The sequence below is a fragment of the Penicillium rubens genome, assembly GCF_028828025.1.
Source record: "Penicillium rubens strain IBT 27055 chromosome Unknown utg000002l_segment0_segment0, whole genome shotgun sequence".
NCBI classification, from domain to species: domain Eukaryota; kingdom Fungi; phylum Ascomycota; class Eurotiomycetes; order Eurotiales; family Aspergillaceae; genus Penicillium; species Penicillium rubens.
Window position 1 is genome coordinate 2,083,097 of NW_026890600.1, and position 15,572 is coordinate 2,098,668.

Here is a 15,572-nt window from a genome sequence, read left to right on the forward strand (position 1 = left end):
TGCTGCTCTTCAGACGGCTTGATCTAAGCAGTAGGGCTGCAGTGGCTGTTCACAAAAGCCAGTTGCATGCTCGAGGCTGGTCTTGAAATGCTGAATGAGCCACACTTCTTTCTGTTTGTATCTTATGGACTTTGCTTTTTTTTTATCGTTACGCTCGATCTCAACCTGGTTTTTATGGGTGGTTGTCTCTGACAACTTGACCGATTGAATACCGAAGGCTGATTGATCCTCAGTTCACGAATTAGTTTCATATTTTCTTTCCCATGTTTTTAACTCAGAAAATGCCAAAAAAAGCCCCTTTCATATTTTACTTTATTGTGCAGTTGATACACTTAAGATAAAAGGAAGAAAATACCTGAGTAAATATCAAAGGTGACGGAGAGTCGAGAAAGTGATTCAAGTGATATAAGAAGGAACTAGAAGGAGGAATATGGTCTGACTTTGACAGGAATCTACGTTCTAGTTCACTATTGATCTTTGTTTAGCTGATACCAGAGAGCAAGACACAAGCCACACAAATATAGGTCTGAATTGGGTAAATCTGAGTAGGTATTCTGCTGAGAAATGAAAAGTCCCATCAAGGGACGATATGATACAAAGAGACTAAAATGGGCCATCCACTTTGTCTTTCCAAGGACAGAAAAGAAGGAAAGCAAGAAAAACCGATAAAGTACAAGGACTGGATAATGTATCGCTGCAAATTTGGGGGGGGGGGTTCAAAAAATACAGTCCTCAATGGCCCAATATTCTCCTATTGCTGCTCCCTCTTCGCCAACTGTATCGTGGCAAGGGGACAGGAAACTCTGTTTGGTTGGGTCGTGGGACATGGGGCCCGGATAAAAATGTAGACAGGTATATGCAAAAGCAAAGAAAGCCACGCAAGAGGCGGTTGCTCAGGAAAGCATAGGACCATGTTTGTAGTCAACCATAGGCCTTTCTCATGCTCCATTGGTCATGGATTCACCGGCGCCATCAACGAGGCCGGTTTCTTCGGTCTTCATATCAGCATTTGTTGCCAGGTCATCAGTTGCTTGGTCACCCTCGCCATCAGGGTTGAAGTTGGGCATTTCGAGGGCCACGCCACTGTTCTTCTTGGATTTCTTCTTACTTGGCTCTGAACCGCCAGTTTTAGATGCCATCGGCGGAGCGGCTCGCTTTTGCGGACTCGATGAAAGACCCGGCAGACTAGCCTGGGGGATTTTGCCAGAGGCGGGAAGGCGGGGTTTGATTGCCATGGGACGCTGCTTAGGGGGCAGCTCCAGGTCTTCCACAAGAGGTTCATCATTGTTTGCCTCAAGCTTGCCCTTGAAGAAGTCATGTAGGAGTCCAATCTGGCGCGATAAGTTGTCCGTTGAAATGCGTGCATATGGGGGAGGCGGAGCGAAAAGAGTAACGGTCGGCGAAACACTCGTGTTTTGAGGATTGGCTGCATTGAACATCCGATTTTGAAGCAGATGCAACGGCACACTGAGCGTGGAAAGGCCGAACTCTCGATCCAAGCCTAGTTCCTTGAAGCCGAAGAAATCCTCATCAATATCCTCAGCAAAGTCACCACCCACAAACTGTTCACTACCATCGGCAAACGCGTTTGAGCCGTCTTCGCCGCCTTCAAGCGCGGGTCGAAGGAGTTCCGTCAGGAGAGACTTGAGGCGATCATGAGCAGTGGTGAGCTTGGTTCCCAGACGATCCACATCGTCCTTGATGTAGGACTCCAGTTCATCTATTTGGATCCCCACAGAAGACAAGGTGTGTAGGACAATTTCAGAACGAGTGTATGCAGGCTTCCACTCGGTGACTGAAGGTGAAGATTCGTTTGACTCGGTGGCAGGAACCTTTGGTGTTTCCATATAAGACTTGAAGGTGGCGCCCAGTTTTTGGAAAAAGTCGGCCGCAATATCTGTAACCGCCTCAAGAGCAGACGGCTGGTATTCCTCGAAACCAGTGTGATAGAAGATTTTAGCCACTGAGCGCTGCAATGCTGCCCTACAGGCCCAGGGGGCAATGACAGGGCCGTTATCATTCATGACATGTGGTTCGATGTCTTGCTCGAGAAATGGCTCGGGTTGATATTTTTGGAACTGATTTTGGTACATCTAGAGGAAAGTCAGCTGAGAGCTCAGATCATAACAGAGTAATCAGCTCGCTTACCTGTGATTGAAGCTGCATCTGCTTGACGATCCCAATCTTTGAGCAGATCTTGCGAGTTTCTTGCATCTGCCGCATGTTCGAGTTCATCTTGCGGGTCAATTTGCTATCTGGCTGGATGAAATGGCCTTTGGGAAGCATCCGAAGGTACTCTTCAGAGGCATCGACAACATTGCCTTGCGTGTCTTCCTTCCAGAGTAGCCGCTCAGGAAGATCAGGAACACCAGACATGACATCATAATAATAAGGCAGCATCTGGTCTTCTTCCACCTCAATACCTTCTGCAAGGCTTTCGCCTGCGGCCTCGGGTTCCATGGCTTGAGATTCCCCGTCACGAGACTTGTCAGCTTCGATAGTAGCTTGTTTCTGGTGTCGAAGCCATCGGCGCATGCCAGCTTTACTTCTGAGTAAAGCGGGTTCCTCGGAGTTGAGCTTGTCTCCCCGGAGAAGACGATGTCGCTCCGCCGCAACGCGCGCTCTATCTTTCTTGGTAACTTGCTTCCACACTTTGTACTCGGGGTCTTCCGGTTCTACGCCGCCCGAAACTGACATGGCACTAAGAGCAGTTGTCGACGTACTCGGACCGTCGATGTCCATATCATCCTGGCTCGCTGTAGCTATGGCTCCTGAACCAGCAGGGTCAGATGGCGTGTTAGATCCAGGAGGTGGTGTGGAAAATCCATTTTGACTAGCTTCACCGGCAGCGTCCGAATCTGCGCGGGCTGGCGCAGTTGGCTGAGTGCTGGAGGCCCTGGCAGGGCTGGGAGTATTACGGGAAGGCGCTGTTCCTTTTTTGGAAGTCTTCTTGCCAGGAGCCTTTCTACCCCGCGAGGACATGATGGGCTCATCGTCACTTTCCTCGGCACCATCGTTATCGGCAAGCTGGAGTCGACGTTCTTCGGCCTCAACTTCGGCACGGTCCCTGATGACAATATCTGGAATGAGAGGGACAAGCTTCTCAGTTTCCTTGCGCATGTAAAGTGCGTGCTTCCGCAGAGGATGTTCGGTGTTGGTATTGTATTTCAAGCAATTCGCCCAAATGAGGGTGAGGTCATCGACAAAGTCTTGTTTGGATCTATACTGCAAGCCTTTCAGCTTTTTGGTCATTGATCCAAGATCCATCGGGTGCTTGATGACTAGTGGGAAGTTAGTAGATGAAACAAATCATTGCGATGCGTCGAAAGGGTCGCTTACTCGTATGATAGTCCGGGGCATCGCGTTTGTTGACGCGAGTCAAAAAAGCAGTTGAATGTTCGGTCATAGCTTTGAGCTCACTGAGAACCTTTTCCGCAGCTTCATAGAGCTCTTCCTGGCCAACCTTGTCTTCATTCGCCCATTTACTGCGGTTCTTACGAACCTCGCTCAGCAAGCTCCGCAGCTCAGCATCCGATGCCTGCACCCGGTCTCGCTTTTTGTCAATGCGTGCGATAAGGTTTTTCAGAGTCAAACTAGAAGCGCCCAGGTTGGTATTACTCAAGGAACTGTAGCCATTGGAAGTGCCTGGGGCATTGTTGCCGCCCATGTTAGCCTGGCCGGATATCTCTGCCTCGACTTGTCTTTCCGACTCTTCCAAGCGCTGTTGATCAAGCATGGCATCCCGATCATTCTCAAGAGTGTAGAACAAAGTGTGGAAGCTTCTTCTGGCTGCCTCCTCCGTTGCTTTCTTGTCTTCCTCGAGTTGCTTCCGCAGATCCTCCATTGTTTCCTTCTTTGGCTCCTTAGCTCCATCCGCAGCGGTGGACACCGAGGTACCGGGACGGGGTGCTAATGGCGCAGCACCACTAGGTTCGTGTGATACAGCAGCGGACTTGGATTTCAGAGGGGATTCAGCAGCATCGTCCATTTCCTCGTCTTCGTCTTCGTCGTCGTAGTCATCGTAATCATCATCATCGAGCTTTCGGGCCGACTTGCGTGGGGCGGTGGAAGGGGGAGGCACATCATCGACGCGCTCGGGTTGAGCTTCGGACGACTCAGTAGTTTCCTCAGCCGCAGGGATATCCTCCGAATATTGTCCAGAGAACAGCGCACTTATTTTCGCCTCACTGCGGCGATACAATTCACGGAATTGAGCAATGCGCGGGTCTTCTTCGGGCGCGATATCGGTTTCGGATGTCGAGCTGGGGTTCGGCGCTTCGGCGCCAACAGAGCCGCGTATTTGCGGCGTCCGGGAGCCAGATAAAGTCTTCACCAAACCATTGACTGGGCGGGGAGAGTCCTGAAGATCGTCTGGGGGCCGAATATTGCCCGGAGGCCAGGCGTTGTGGCCGAGCGACATGCTCGCTCCAAAACCCCGGTTCTGGGGCGGGCGAGACTCGATTCTCCGCGATTAGGATTACGGGCCGATCGGACGCGACACGGGGGTCGGAGAAGGGACAAAAGGCATAGAGATAGAAAAGACCCCCGGTAAAATTGACTGAAGATGTCAGACCAGCGAAAAATGATAGCGTGGCGGAGAGGTTTGATGAAGAAGGTCCGGGGGAGCTTCATAGGAAGTTTCTCTGGACGGGGATGAAGTACAGGGCATGAAGGCGGAGTTAACCGGCAGATCTTGTCTCATTGTCACTATTTCGACTTGCGATCAATGGCTATTGTTCACATCTTGACTTATTCCAAACTATTATTCTCTGTGGTTTACTGTTGGGTTTACTGTGAATTTGTTTGATTCTGTAGCTTTTCACTTCTTCCTTGTTGTTGTGAACATCCCCATTGCTCCGCATATGACGCACCAGGCATCAGCTGGGGCCGAACTCCTCCACATTTGACAGCTCCCAAAACGCAGACAGAAACAATCACCTTCAGAAAACAAAAGAATTGCAAAGCTTCTTGTCACTTTCCCCTCACCGACTTGATTCTCGACCATGCGCATTCGCTACCCTTTCGCAGGTAAGCTTTGCCGACTTACCATTCTGGTTCCGGCGATCTCCCAACTAACCGCCCTTAGGTGCCTTCATCTTCCTGCTCTTCGTGGCCGGTTACATCGGCCTTCTCCCACACAGCACCTCTTCAACGATACCAACGCAGCTCCAGCCCAATGACAAGTTCCTCCACCTCGTCACCTTTTTCCTTATCACAGTTGTATTTTACTGGGTCTTGGACACTACCCGTCGGCGCACGCTACACGTGACCCTCGTGGTCTGCACATTAGGGCTTGGTATTGGCTCTGAAGTTGTGCAGGGTTTCATTCCAAATGGTCGAGACTTTGATCTATTCGATATCGTCGCCAATGTTGTCGGTAGTCTAGGCGCCATCGGACTTTGTAACTGGTACCACCGGCGCATGATGGAGCGCCGCCGACGAAGCCGGTATGGCATGACGGAGGAGGGCGCTGAGGATGTTGAGCTCGGTGGCGTTGCCGGGACTTCCCGTCGCGGCTCAGAAGCAATGGGCCCGCAGGAATCCGGTGTCATGAGTCTTGAACAGGAAGTCGACAACTGGGACGAGAATGCAGTTGACACTTGGGATACGGAAGAAGCGCCGAGTCCTGAGCGAGAGGCTGCTCCTCCCAGCTATGAGGCTGGCTCAGTTGGTGGTCAATCAGCTGCAATCCCTGCCGTAGCAAAACGTACTGATTAAGGCTACTCTTCACTGGAGCGAGGCGTGTTCTTTGTACTTCGGAAAGACGCATCTATGCCCTGCATTCAGATCTTGTTTTGCTATTGTGTTTTTATGATGATGGATTTCATGTCTTGGTCTCACGTCGGTATGATACCAATCTCGATTTCGTGCTTAGCAGTGCTGCGTTTGTTTTATTTGATTTTGTTTACATTGTTCTATTATGGCTTGGCTGGGATGGATGATCTTCCACTGGTAAGCACATGGTCACCCCCAGGTGATAGGCGAAGATTGCAAAGGATTCCTTATAATTTCGAAAAGATTGTACAGTGGTGTGGATTTACAGGGAATATGTAGGTGCTACATAGCCATCAAAATGCTAATAATGAAATCTGATCTCCCCAAAAAAAGCTTATGATAGAGAAACAGTCACTAGCTGAAGGTAGAACGTCTCAAGGCAGTTGGCAAAGCATACAATATCACCAATTGGCTAATATACAGTGACTCGAGGGCGAGACTGACAATGGTAGTCAATAAGCAATATAACTACATCCAAGATGGTAACCAAAGTAACAAAAACGGGGGTATTTCAACAGCAAAGGAAAAGATATGTAGCAGGGGGTTGAAACGAGGCATAATTCAGAGATGATCGCAAGTTAAAAATCAGATAAACACCGGATGCCATGAAGGGATGCAACATAAACATGAGCCTCTCGTCCAATTTTCATGATCACAGATGGGACGAAAAGGCCAGGATTGAGCGGGCGTCATTCATTAACAGGATCAGGAAGCTCCGGTGTACCGGACCGACTTCTTGTCGGCGTATGAGAGCGATCTGGAACAGCTTCCAACTCCGGCTTGGAAGTTGGCAAGTAATCCGCCGGGTCATTCAACTTGGCGATTTTCGCAGACCGTTCCTCGCTGCCGTTAGGGGAGTCCATGTTCCAGTCCGTAATCTTGCCCAGCTTTCGATCGGTCTGTTCTCGGAGCACTTCGTAGATAAATTGCATTTGCATCTCGTTGTAGACCATCATCATCCGTTGCTCGCGCATTTGATCGACGGTTTTGAAAACAGGGTCGGCCTCTGGTTCCAGATTCAACAGATGTCCTGACTCTAGCTCGCATAGCAAATGGTCAAGCGCAATGAAAGTTCCTGTCCGACCAACTCCTGCGCTGCAGTGCACGATTCGTGGATTGTCCGGGCTGGACTTGGACGCTGACAACTTGATCAAGTCGAGAAGGGCTTGGCGATCGCTGCCTTCGGGTTTGGAGTAATCGGCCCAGCCAGCGAAGAGGAAGTGCCAGACAATCTTTGACTCCGAGCCGATGGCTAGTTCGAGTTTGCGGATTTCAGATCGTGATTTAGCGTCGAAAGTTGATTCTAGCAACGTAACTCTTCCCAATACCCCCGGTTCTGTTTGTCCACTCTCATCGAAGAGAACGTCCGATTCATCCGCCAATAGTACCATTGAAGCCTGTTCCGTATCCAATGGGAAGTATTGTGCGCACTTTTCCCGGCCCGCTTCAAAAGTTTGGGTAAGCATCACGATAACGCCGACCTCCTTGCTTTCGTGGAAGACCATGTGCCAGAAATCCGCGAGATGTCCAAGTTTGGGGCCCTGATTAATGGGTAAGCAAAACCGCATATGATTTATACCGAATGCGCAACCTACCTGGGTCGCTATGTATTTCCTTCCTTCTCCTGTCACCGAGTCTTCTAGAGTGATCGGAGATGCGTTGATAAAATCACACTCTCCCTCGGCAACCCGCAGATGGATGCGACAATTTGCAAAGGCCTGGACGTTAATGTACCGATTCCTCTCTTTAACTTTTGGGTCTGCCTCCAGGGCCCAGGGATGCAAGAGATCATTGGCCAGATTACCCTCGGCCAGACGTGTGCGCTGCATCCATTCCAGATCCTCAAACTTGTCATGGATCTCTGCATAAGGAAGCGGTCAGTCACATTCCACGTGCAGGTTGTATTTCTCCGACAGGCGTTTATGCACCCCTCACTCACCCGAGACAGATTGACACAGGAACGGTGGAACATCTTCGGTATTTCCAGCTTCCAACTTGGGGTTGTCCTGATCCGCGAGCATATCGAGGCCCGCGTCGTCATTCTCGGGCAGTCCGCGCTTGGTCGCTGGGACGCTGGTGTCGATCTTGATAGTCGGATGCGCCATCTTGGCGGCAGCGATCCGCTGGAATGCTCGGACTTTACCGATGACACCACGCGCTTTCCTCGAGACTGATTTGGTTTTGGAACGTTTTTTGTGCGGGGCAGACGTGAAGGAAGGAGGGGGCGAAGGAGATGGATCGGTTCTCACGTCGCTGTCAAAATCTGCAGGCACTGATGTTATCTGCAGTGATGACAGATCGGGACAGCTATAGAAGCTGTCCCGGGAAGACGTGTCCAGGGCCAGATTTTTTGAGGATCGCGGGGGTTGGGCGTCGAGGAAGTGGAGGAGAGCGTCGCAATAAAAGCCCTCGTATAGGGGTGGTCAAGCCGTATACTCCCGAGTCCACCTGATTGATTTCCGGATTAGGAAGTAATTTTTTGAAAGAAGACGAAGAAGAAGAAGTTTAGAAGAAAGAAAAGAAGAGAATAGAAGTAAAGAAAAACAAAAAAGAAACAAGAAACTGGAGACGGGGCCAAAAGGAGAGAAAGTGGAGGCAAAGAAGAGAGGAAAAGCACCGAGGTCGAGTATTTTATAGTAGTAGAGAGTAGATATTCTATGTTATATAGTATATAGTATTGAATTTAATACTACCTAGGACTAATCTATGAAGCCCAAGAGACTATTTATGTTTTCATGGCCCTTTCTCGAATTCAGCTGCTTGCGGCATCCCACATTGATCATGATACATTCATATGTACGGAGTAGATCTATTAATATTCCTATTGTATTAGTTCTAACTGAATTCTGTTAGAAACGGGGACCTTTCTAGGATCTATTATATCTTTTTATATCTTTTTTACCCCTTTATGACCTTGTATGACTCTATTACTGTTGTATACTCTGTTTACTTCGACTTCGTTTTTGGCGGGGAACGCCTTCGGAGTTCATCCTCTTCCCCTTCTCTTCTTCTCTTTCTTCCGCTATTCCCTTTATATACTCTCTTTATCTCTTTATCCTTCTTCTTTTGCAATAATCTCCAATTTCCGCCCTCGGTCTCGGATGACGCCCTCTTATGCTGACAGGTGTTGAGCACCCCCCGGTTCGCATATGTCAACAAATCCTCAGAAATGGTCTCCCAAGCTCAAATCGTTGATCGCACAACCGCCCAAAGTACCGCTTCCCTAGTATCGCGTCCCTCAAGCAGACGACATCGTTCCGGTCGCTCGCACCATGGCGGCTCGTCGCATCCCTCCCCGAACGATTTCCCTATCTTCACATACACGGGTGACACCGAAGTCGTGATCCGCGCCGGATCGCAGGAAAGGCGTTATCTCCTCCACAAATTGATATTATCGCAATGCTCGGGCTTCTTTGAGACGAGCACCAATGCGGATTGGTCGCGCCAAATGGCTTTGTGTCCATCTAAGCCGGAGGGGACGCTGTCGCGACTGAGCGAGGATGATGATTTCTCGAACGGGTCAACACTAGCACCGTCTGATAACGGTGGGCACTCGGCGCGCCCAGGAGAAAAGAGACGCTGGCGGTATGAACTTGATTGGGAGAATCGCACGGAGGATGAAGAGCCGATCCTTGTGCAAAAGGTACGCCTTGCGCTGGCGCGTCGCATAATCCCATCTTTGCGAACAATGCTAATGTCGCGTGTTGAAATAGCAACCAACCTATGACCCTATGTTCAGTGGCGACCAAGCCGCATTCCCTCCAACGATGACCAAACCGTCCAACGCCCAGGCAGGCTTCTTTCGATCTATGGCGAACCTAGCAGGGATGCAGTCGGTAGCGAATCTACCGCAGACAGGGGAACACGCTGTCGCGGTCGATCCCTTAATACGTGACTATGACAATCTACTACGAATATTTTACAACCATGCCCCTATTATCAACAGTGTCAACATCGCCTCGGCATATACCGAGTGCAAATCCCTCCTTGCATTGGCGGATATATACGACGCGCTTCCAGTGACAGGGCCCCGCGTGGACCACCACCTACTCGGTTTTGGATCTCGTTTATTCAAACAGATCGCTAAATACCCGCCCAGCTACCTGAAGTTGGGATATCTCGCCCGCAGCCGGGTAATCTTTTCCGAAGCCTTGATCCATGTCGTCGGCCAGTGGCCCGCCGCCCTACCAAGTCTGCGAAACGGCTCCTACGCGCCTCTACCGGATTCACTCCTAGATCTAATCGAAGACAAAGTAGAAGATCTCGACGAGCTCAAAGCTCGCGTTGAATCCAAGCTCCTGCGCCTATCCCTAACCACCTCGCGCGGCGAACGTGTCGGCCCCTCAAATGCATACCTGGACTGGCTCGCCGTATGTCTATTCCGTCAATGGCTGATAGAAAGCACCACGCCACCGCCACCTCCTATCCTTAAAAACTCGGGCCCAAGCGATGGTCCCGTCCCGCCTACCGCATCAGCGTCACACCCAACAAGTCCGTCGCGATCAACTACCTCCCCAGACCCGTCTGCGCGCATATTTAGATTGATCGGTTCCTCGTCCGCGCAGGCATACCTGCCCCATGACGAGCTAAAGCGCTTCCTCAAGCTCCATCCTACGTCTTCTTCTGGCTCGCTTTACACGCGCGAGACTCTGAAACGCTTCGAGCGCAAGATGGATGAGATCAAACGGCTAGCACGGGATATTGTCAAGCCGCTGATGCGTAATTTCCTCGAGTTGGAGCTGAAAAGTCCGGACCAAACAACTACTGGCACCGTTGGTCCTCGTGAGAATACTCCGTCGGGATTGCCATATCTAACTTGCACCCGCGTTGAAGATATAGATCTACCTTGGAAATGAGCCTGACAACTTCTTGGGATCTATCTATTTGGCTTACACTGTGCCCTAATCATCATCTTTTCGGATATACCTACCCTAGTTGGTGTTCTTGACGGCGTTTGGTTATTTCTTTTTGGGCTTCTTATATGCGCGTTCTTTCTCAGGCTGCTGGTCTTGTCTGACGAAAGATATCAGATTGTACTCTGTCTCTGTGATTTGCAATGATGTGATGTTTACTTGATTTATGTTGTTTTTGTTTCTGATTCATGTGTTCACGAAGTCATGAAATGGCTCTGTCCTGGTTTGTTCTGTCCTGGTTTGTTCTGTTCTGTTCTGTTCTATTCTGTTTTTATTTAATACTCTGCTCTACCCCCAATAAGGAGGGTCTGGGGTTCTTTGAAGACCTCATTTTTTCTATGTTTCTAGAGATACCAAAAGATCACAGGCATTGCAATGCAAGATTCATGATGATAAACCACCTATCCTGTATTATACGTAACGCAAATGAAACAGACTCTTAACATATGAAGTGTATATCCACGAATTCCCTAAAAAGTACATAATATACAGCATCACCACGAGGAGAGCAAGAACAATCCCTCAGCCCTTCCCATCTAGCTCCGACCAATACTATCCATCCCATCCATCCAAGGCCTCAGAACCTCAGGAATAACAACAACGCCCCGCTCAGCATCCCACCCATTCTCCAAGATGGCAGCCAGCACACGCGGAACAGCCATAGCAGTCCCATTAACTGTATGCGGGAACCGTGAGTCCTTAGCGCCACCGCCACGCACCCGAGCCGCCAACCGCCGGCTCTGGTAATCCGTACAGATAGAAGCAGAAGTCACCTCCCCCCAAGCGGACTCCAGATGATGAATCTCAGGATCAACCGGCGCAGCCGTACCCGACGGCGCGCGCAGCCGAGACGGGAAGAGCGCCTCGATATCCCTCTTGCGCGTCGCGCTAGCACCGAGATCCCCACTCGGCATCTCCAACACACGACAGGGCAGATGCAGCGCCGTCAGGATCTCCATCTGCATATCCAACAACTCGGCGAACAGATCGTCCGAGGTCGGGCCGACGCCCTCCACGCTATCCGTCCAGCCGAACAGCTCGACCTTGGTGAACTCGTGCACGCGGTACAGACCCTTCGTGTCGACGCCGCGGGAGCCCGCCTCGGCGCGGTAGCAGCGGCTCGCGCCGACCAGCTTGATCGGTAGCGAGGAGGCGTTGATGTCGCGGCCTGCGTACATGGCGGCTAGGGGGATCTCGGCGGTGCCGGTTAGCGAGCGTTGGGGTTTGGTATTTTTGTCGCGGTCGTTTTGCTCGATGGACCAGATCTGCTGCTCGTTGTGCTGGTCGCGTGGCTGGAATCCGCATGCTTCAGCGATGTAGGAGTAGACGATTGAGGGCGGGGCGACGGTTTTCCAGCCTCGGCGTCGTGCTATGCTCAGGGAGTACTGGATCAGTGCTTGTTCTAGCATTGCACCTTCGTTTATCAGGAAGTACCAGCCCCATCCTGTTGTTGTGGCTGAGCTGGCGAAGTCGAGGAGGTTGAGCTCGGTGCCGATTGTGACGTGCGACCGGGCTTGGAGCTCGGTTTGCGATTGGCGGGTCCAGGTTGGAGGTTCTTCGGGGTTGAAGTTGATGTACTGTACGAGGGCTGGGTCGTGTCCGATGGGTGTGAATGGGGATGAGAGGTTTGGGAGGGAGAGGGCTAGTCGGTTGATTTCTTCTGTGCAGGTTGCTTTGCGTTCTGTCATGGACTGCGATTCGTCCTTTAAGCGCTGAGCTTCTAACTTGAGTTCGGCCAATTCCTCGCTTGGGCTCGGGCCCTTGTCATTGGTGTTTCCATCTGTATCTTGCCGTGTCGCAAAGTGTAGCTTAGCGATGGTCTTTTCTAGTTGCTTGATGCGGGACCGAGGCGTTTTCAGGTCGTGATCGAGCTGCCTAGCCTCCTCTGATAATTGTTGAATTTTCGACGGATATCCGGCGTGACCTGCATAGTTGCGATCTACACAGTTCTGTGCGTAGAGGTCGGCATTCTGGCGGATGTGTTTGACGTCCGGCGTGGGCTTCGGAGCTGTCGCGGGTCGCAAGATGTCACGATTGCGCCGGGCGGAGGAGAAGTTGCGCAGAGATGCTTTCAATCCATATGAATTCCTGCAATTAAAGCAGATATATGAAGTGAGCGCCATTGGAGTTGGGGAGGAAGAAGAGAAGAGAACGGGCAATGTGGTGGATCTCCCGCCTTAGCCCTTTTCGGAGGATCTGCAGTTGCTCCAACATGCGACAACAGGGCTTTTAGGGACTAGTATCACGGTTTTTTTGCGCAGAAAATAGCAATGAAAGCATAGATATAGCAAGGTTGGATATAAAAAGTACGTGGCATAGGTCTCGATAGGTCTTGACAGCCAATTTTTATCGTTCTAGCTATACCAATAAAGGGACGGAAATCTACATACGTTAGAAGCAATTGTATCCAAGGAAATAGCTAAGAGTACTAAAAAGACTACTAAAAGATTACCCAAACAAAGATATTAAGGCCATACCAGCGTATTTCCATAGGTACATATACCTTGTTATATACTACTAATGAAGATATGAGTCGAGTGCGAATGGTGTATAAGGCTTGTTTCTGATCTATAACAGAAGATGGCGATGCTAATATCTTTCAGAATACACCTTCTCCCCTCTCTTATCACATTTCAAATGAAGTATATAGCGTTAACTTGGTAGAATCGATCTCAGTTTGGATAATTCAGGAGATAGGTCACCTAGCAGATGTTTATGAGGCTATCGGCCTGTCTTAAGCGGGCTCACTGCCCCGGTGAGTTAGGCTGGTATATTGCTCCAATGCACGGCTGGCAAGTCTCCATTTGCATTGGGCTACATATATTCGGGTTGTCAATGATGTGCAGTACTCTTAAGATCCTCTCGCAACCCTCATCTCACAGCCCCAATTTATGCTTCTTAATCCTCGCACCTACACCAGCGAGAATCAAAACGGCAGCGACAAGTACACCCCATAGAGGAATATGAATCGCCATCACGTTGTAGGTAGTCTGCGTTGCTGCGATGACAGTCGCCATCTCCAGCAGTAGCAGAACATAGCCACTCCAGCGATGATACTTGTAAATGCGCTTCCCGGCGTCGACACTACCGAGGACGGTGACCGGCACGAAGTATTGGATGATACCGACCACCGCTTGCAGAATAATAGTGATGTAAGTAATCAGACCAAGAATGCCGTGAGGAGAGACAAAGTGAGGATGAGAGCCCTTGTTAACCTCGATAATAACAAAGGCAGTTACAAAAAGGACCACGCTGAGTAGTTGAAGGGAGTAGTGGATGCGTGTACCGGTACTTTTCTGTTGAGGGGTGGCGGTTGGTTGCAAAATGAGAGCGGCTTGGACTTGAAGAAGAAGTGCAGAGATGCCGAGCAGCTGAATGTGCAGTTAGTGCTGGGATATCTTGAGATGTTTCGTAGCTCCTTACCGGATGCGGGGTGAACAACGAGAGGGGCTGGGATAAGATGCCCTGCCAGACCAACGCCGCTAGCTGTGCGGTTTGTTAGTTGTCTCTTAGTTAACTATCTTCGGAATAGTTTCATGATGTGCTCACAATCCAAATTCCTGCTTGCGCTACACTTGCTGTTCCTGAGTCTGGAGTCAGTCGTGGGGTCCGATCAGAGGCTTTCGTGCTCACCTGTGAAGAGGTTTCGATAAATGATCTCGTCGGGCTTTTGTGTGACATCGCCTGGACGGCCCAGTAGAGGCTCATCCTCACGCGCTTCAATAGTCGCTGGGTGATCTTGTGGAATTCCTGTCGCGGAGGCCATTATGGGGAGATTTGAGTGATGCTCATAAGGAGACAAGTCAGGGAAAAGGGTAGACAAAGAGAGCGAGGGCGGTGGCCAATAACCCTTGCATCTCTTTGCTTTTTCAATACATTAACCTGTACGAATCACAAAGTCCTGATTACTTTGGGATTATTCGTGATCGTCGATCTCAATGACGTTCGGGCGACATCCGCATATTCCCGGGAGCTGAAAACCTTGGAATGTGGGATTCTATCGAGCTGAACTGGCGGAGAAAAAGAAAATATTTGGTTTTGGGCGTTGATTTGTTAACTCGTTACTCTAAATAAATGTTGAGTTTCACAAATACGTGGCCTTCTTCCTATTCTGATACTACAGTTTGTATACACTGGGAAATCCTAACTGAATCACTTTATTGATATATACATCTAAACAATCAACGCCTAGGCTCAGGCGACGGGGCACCACTGCGGTCGCCTCGATCCGGCTGAATCCTGTACTGGATATCGGCAGGGACGCAAAAGTCCAAAAAGATCATCATACTCTCGATATCATCGGCGACTCTGGAGGTGCTGCTTCGGTCCTTGTCCAGAGTATCTCTGAAATATTGTACCCGTTCATAGAGCTTGTTGCACTTAGCTGTCCAATTAGGGTTGTCATGGTTATAACGAGCCTGTCCGGACATTCTTAAGCCCGCGACTCGCAGAAGAAGAAGATCCAGAGACCTGATGACCATTTTCCGGCTACCCTTGTGGTTGTCCTTGAGAATGTCAATCTGGGCATGCAGTGTGGTCATGAAGTAGCGGCGCTCCTCTTCGTACGTACCGTGGAAAGCGCGTCCAGACATGGTTTCGGTGGGAACTAAGTGGTGTTGGGTAGTGTGAATTATGAGGCTTACCTGGGGCCTTTAATGGTTGAGGTTTTTGGGTAGTGGCTTTTGAGCTGAATACTTGAAGATGGAGTAGTTGGTGGATGATGATGCTCGTGAAGATGGTGCATGCAGCCTCCTTTATATCTTTGCATAGATCTGATCGAGTACTTGGTCAAAGAGATACAAAGCAACAATGACTATTATCGGATTCTTTATATCCGAAACATAGCAAAATTATATATGATATTAAATGAATAAAGAATAAACT

General features: G+C 49.9%; 7 protein-coding genes across 7 annotated transcripts; 2 read left to right on the forward strand and 5 right to left on the reverse strand.

Annotated features, from left to right (window-relative positions):
• Positions 1-938: 938 nt before the first annotated feature.
• Positions 939-4,420, reverse strand: N7525_003255 (SAGA histone acetyltransferase complex subunit SPT7; the record flags this gene model as incomplete). The annotated part of the gene is made up of 3 exons (XM_002559300.1): positions 939-2,093; positions 2,149-3,281; positions 3,340-4,420. 3 exons carry the CDS (start codon positions 4,418-4,420, stop codon positions 939-941), a joined length of 3,369 nt encoding a protein of 1,122 aa, XP_002559346.1.
• Positions 4,421-5,003: 583 nt separating this feature from the next.
• On the forward strand, positions 5,004-5,718 carry N7525_003256 (VanZ family protein; the record flags this gene model as incomplete). The annotated part of the gene is made up of 2 exons (XM_002559299.1): positions 5,004-5,028; positions 5,087-5,718. 2 exons carry the CDS (start codon positions 5,004-5,006, stop codon positions 5,716-5,718), a joined length of 657 nt encoding a protein of 218 aa, XP_002559345.1.
• A 746-nt stretch (positions 5,719-6,464) lies between these two features.
• On the reverse strand, positions 6,465-7,880 carry ptpB (tyrosine protein phosphatase PTP1; the record flags this gene model as incomplete). The annotated part of the gene is made up of 3 exons (XM_002559298.1): positions 6,465-7,316; positions 7,371-7,636; positions 7,715-7,880. 3 exons carry the CDS (start codon positions 7,878-7,880, stop codon positions 6,465-6,467), a joined length of 1,284 nt encoding a protein of 427 aa, XP_002559344.1.
• Positions 7,881-8,944: 1,064 nt separating this feature from the next.
• On the forward strand, positions 8,945-10,631 carry N7525_003258 (uncharacterized protein; the record flags this gene model as incomplete). The annotated part of the gene is made up of 2 exons (XM_002559297.1): positions 8,945-9,418; positions 9,489-10,631. 2 exons carry the CDS (start codon positions 8,945-8,947, stop codon positions 10,629-10,631), a joined length of 1,617 nt encoding a protein of 538 aa, XP_002559343.1.
• A 593-nt stretch (positions 10,632-11,224) lies between these two features.
• On the reverse strand, positions 11,225-12,811 carry N7525_003259 (putative serine--tRNA ligase DIA4; the record flags this gene model as incomplete). The annotated part of the gene is made up of 1 exon (XM_002559296.1): positions 11,225-12,811. One exon carries the CDS (start codon positions 12,809-12,811, stop codon positions 11,225-11,227), a length of 1,587 nt encoding a protein of 528 aa, XP_002559342.1.
• A 753-nt stretch (positions 12,812-13,564) lies between these two features.
• Positions 13,565-14,454, reverse strand: N7525_003260 (cytochrome b561 domain-containing protein; the record flags this gene model as incomplete). The annotated part of the gene is made up of 4 exons (XM_002559295.1): positions 13,565-14,059; positions 14,112-14,174; positions 14,238-14,272; positions 14,322-14,454. The coding sequence occupies 4 exons, from the start codon at positions 14,452-14,454 to the stop codon at positions 13,565-13,567; spliced, it is 726 nt and encodes a 241-aa protein (XP_002559341.1).
• Positions 14,455-14,869: 415 nt separating this feature from the next.
• On the reverse strand, positions 14,870-15,280 carry N7525_003261 (uncharacterized protein; the record flags this gene model as incomplete). Its single annotated transcript, XM_002559294.1, has 1 exon — positions 14,870-15,280. The coding sequence occupies one exon, from the start codon at positions 15,278-15,280 to the stop codon at positions 14,870-14,872; it is 411 nt and encodes a 136-aa protein (XP_002559340.1).
• Positions 15,281-15,572: the final 292 nt, after the last annotated feature.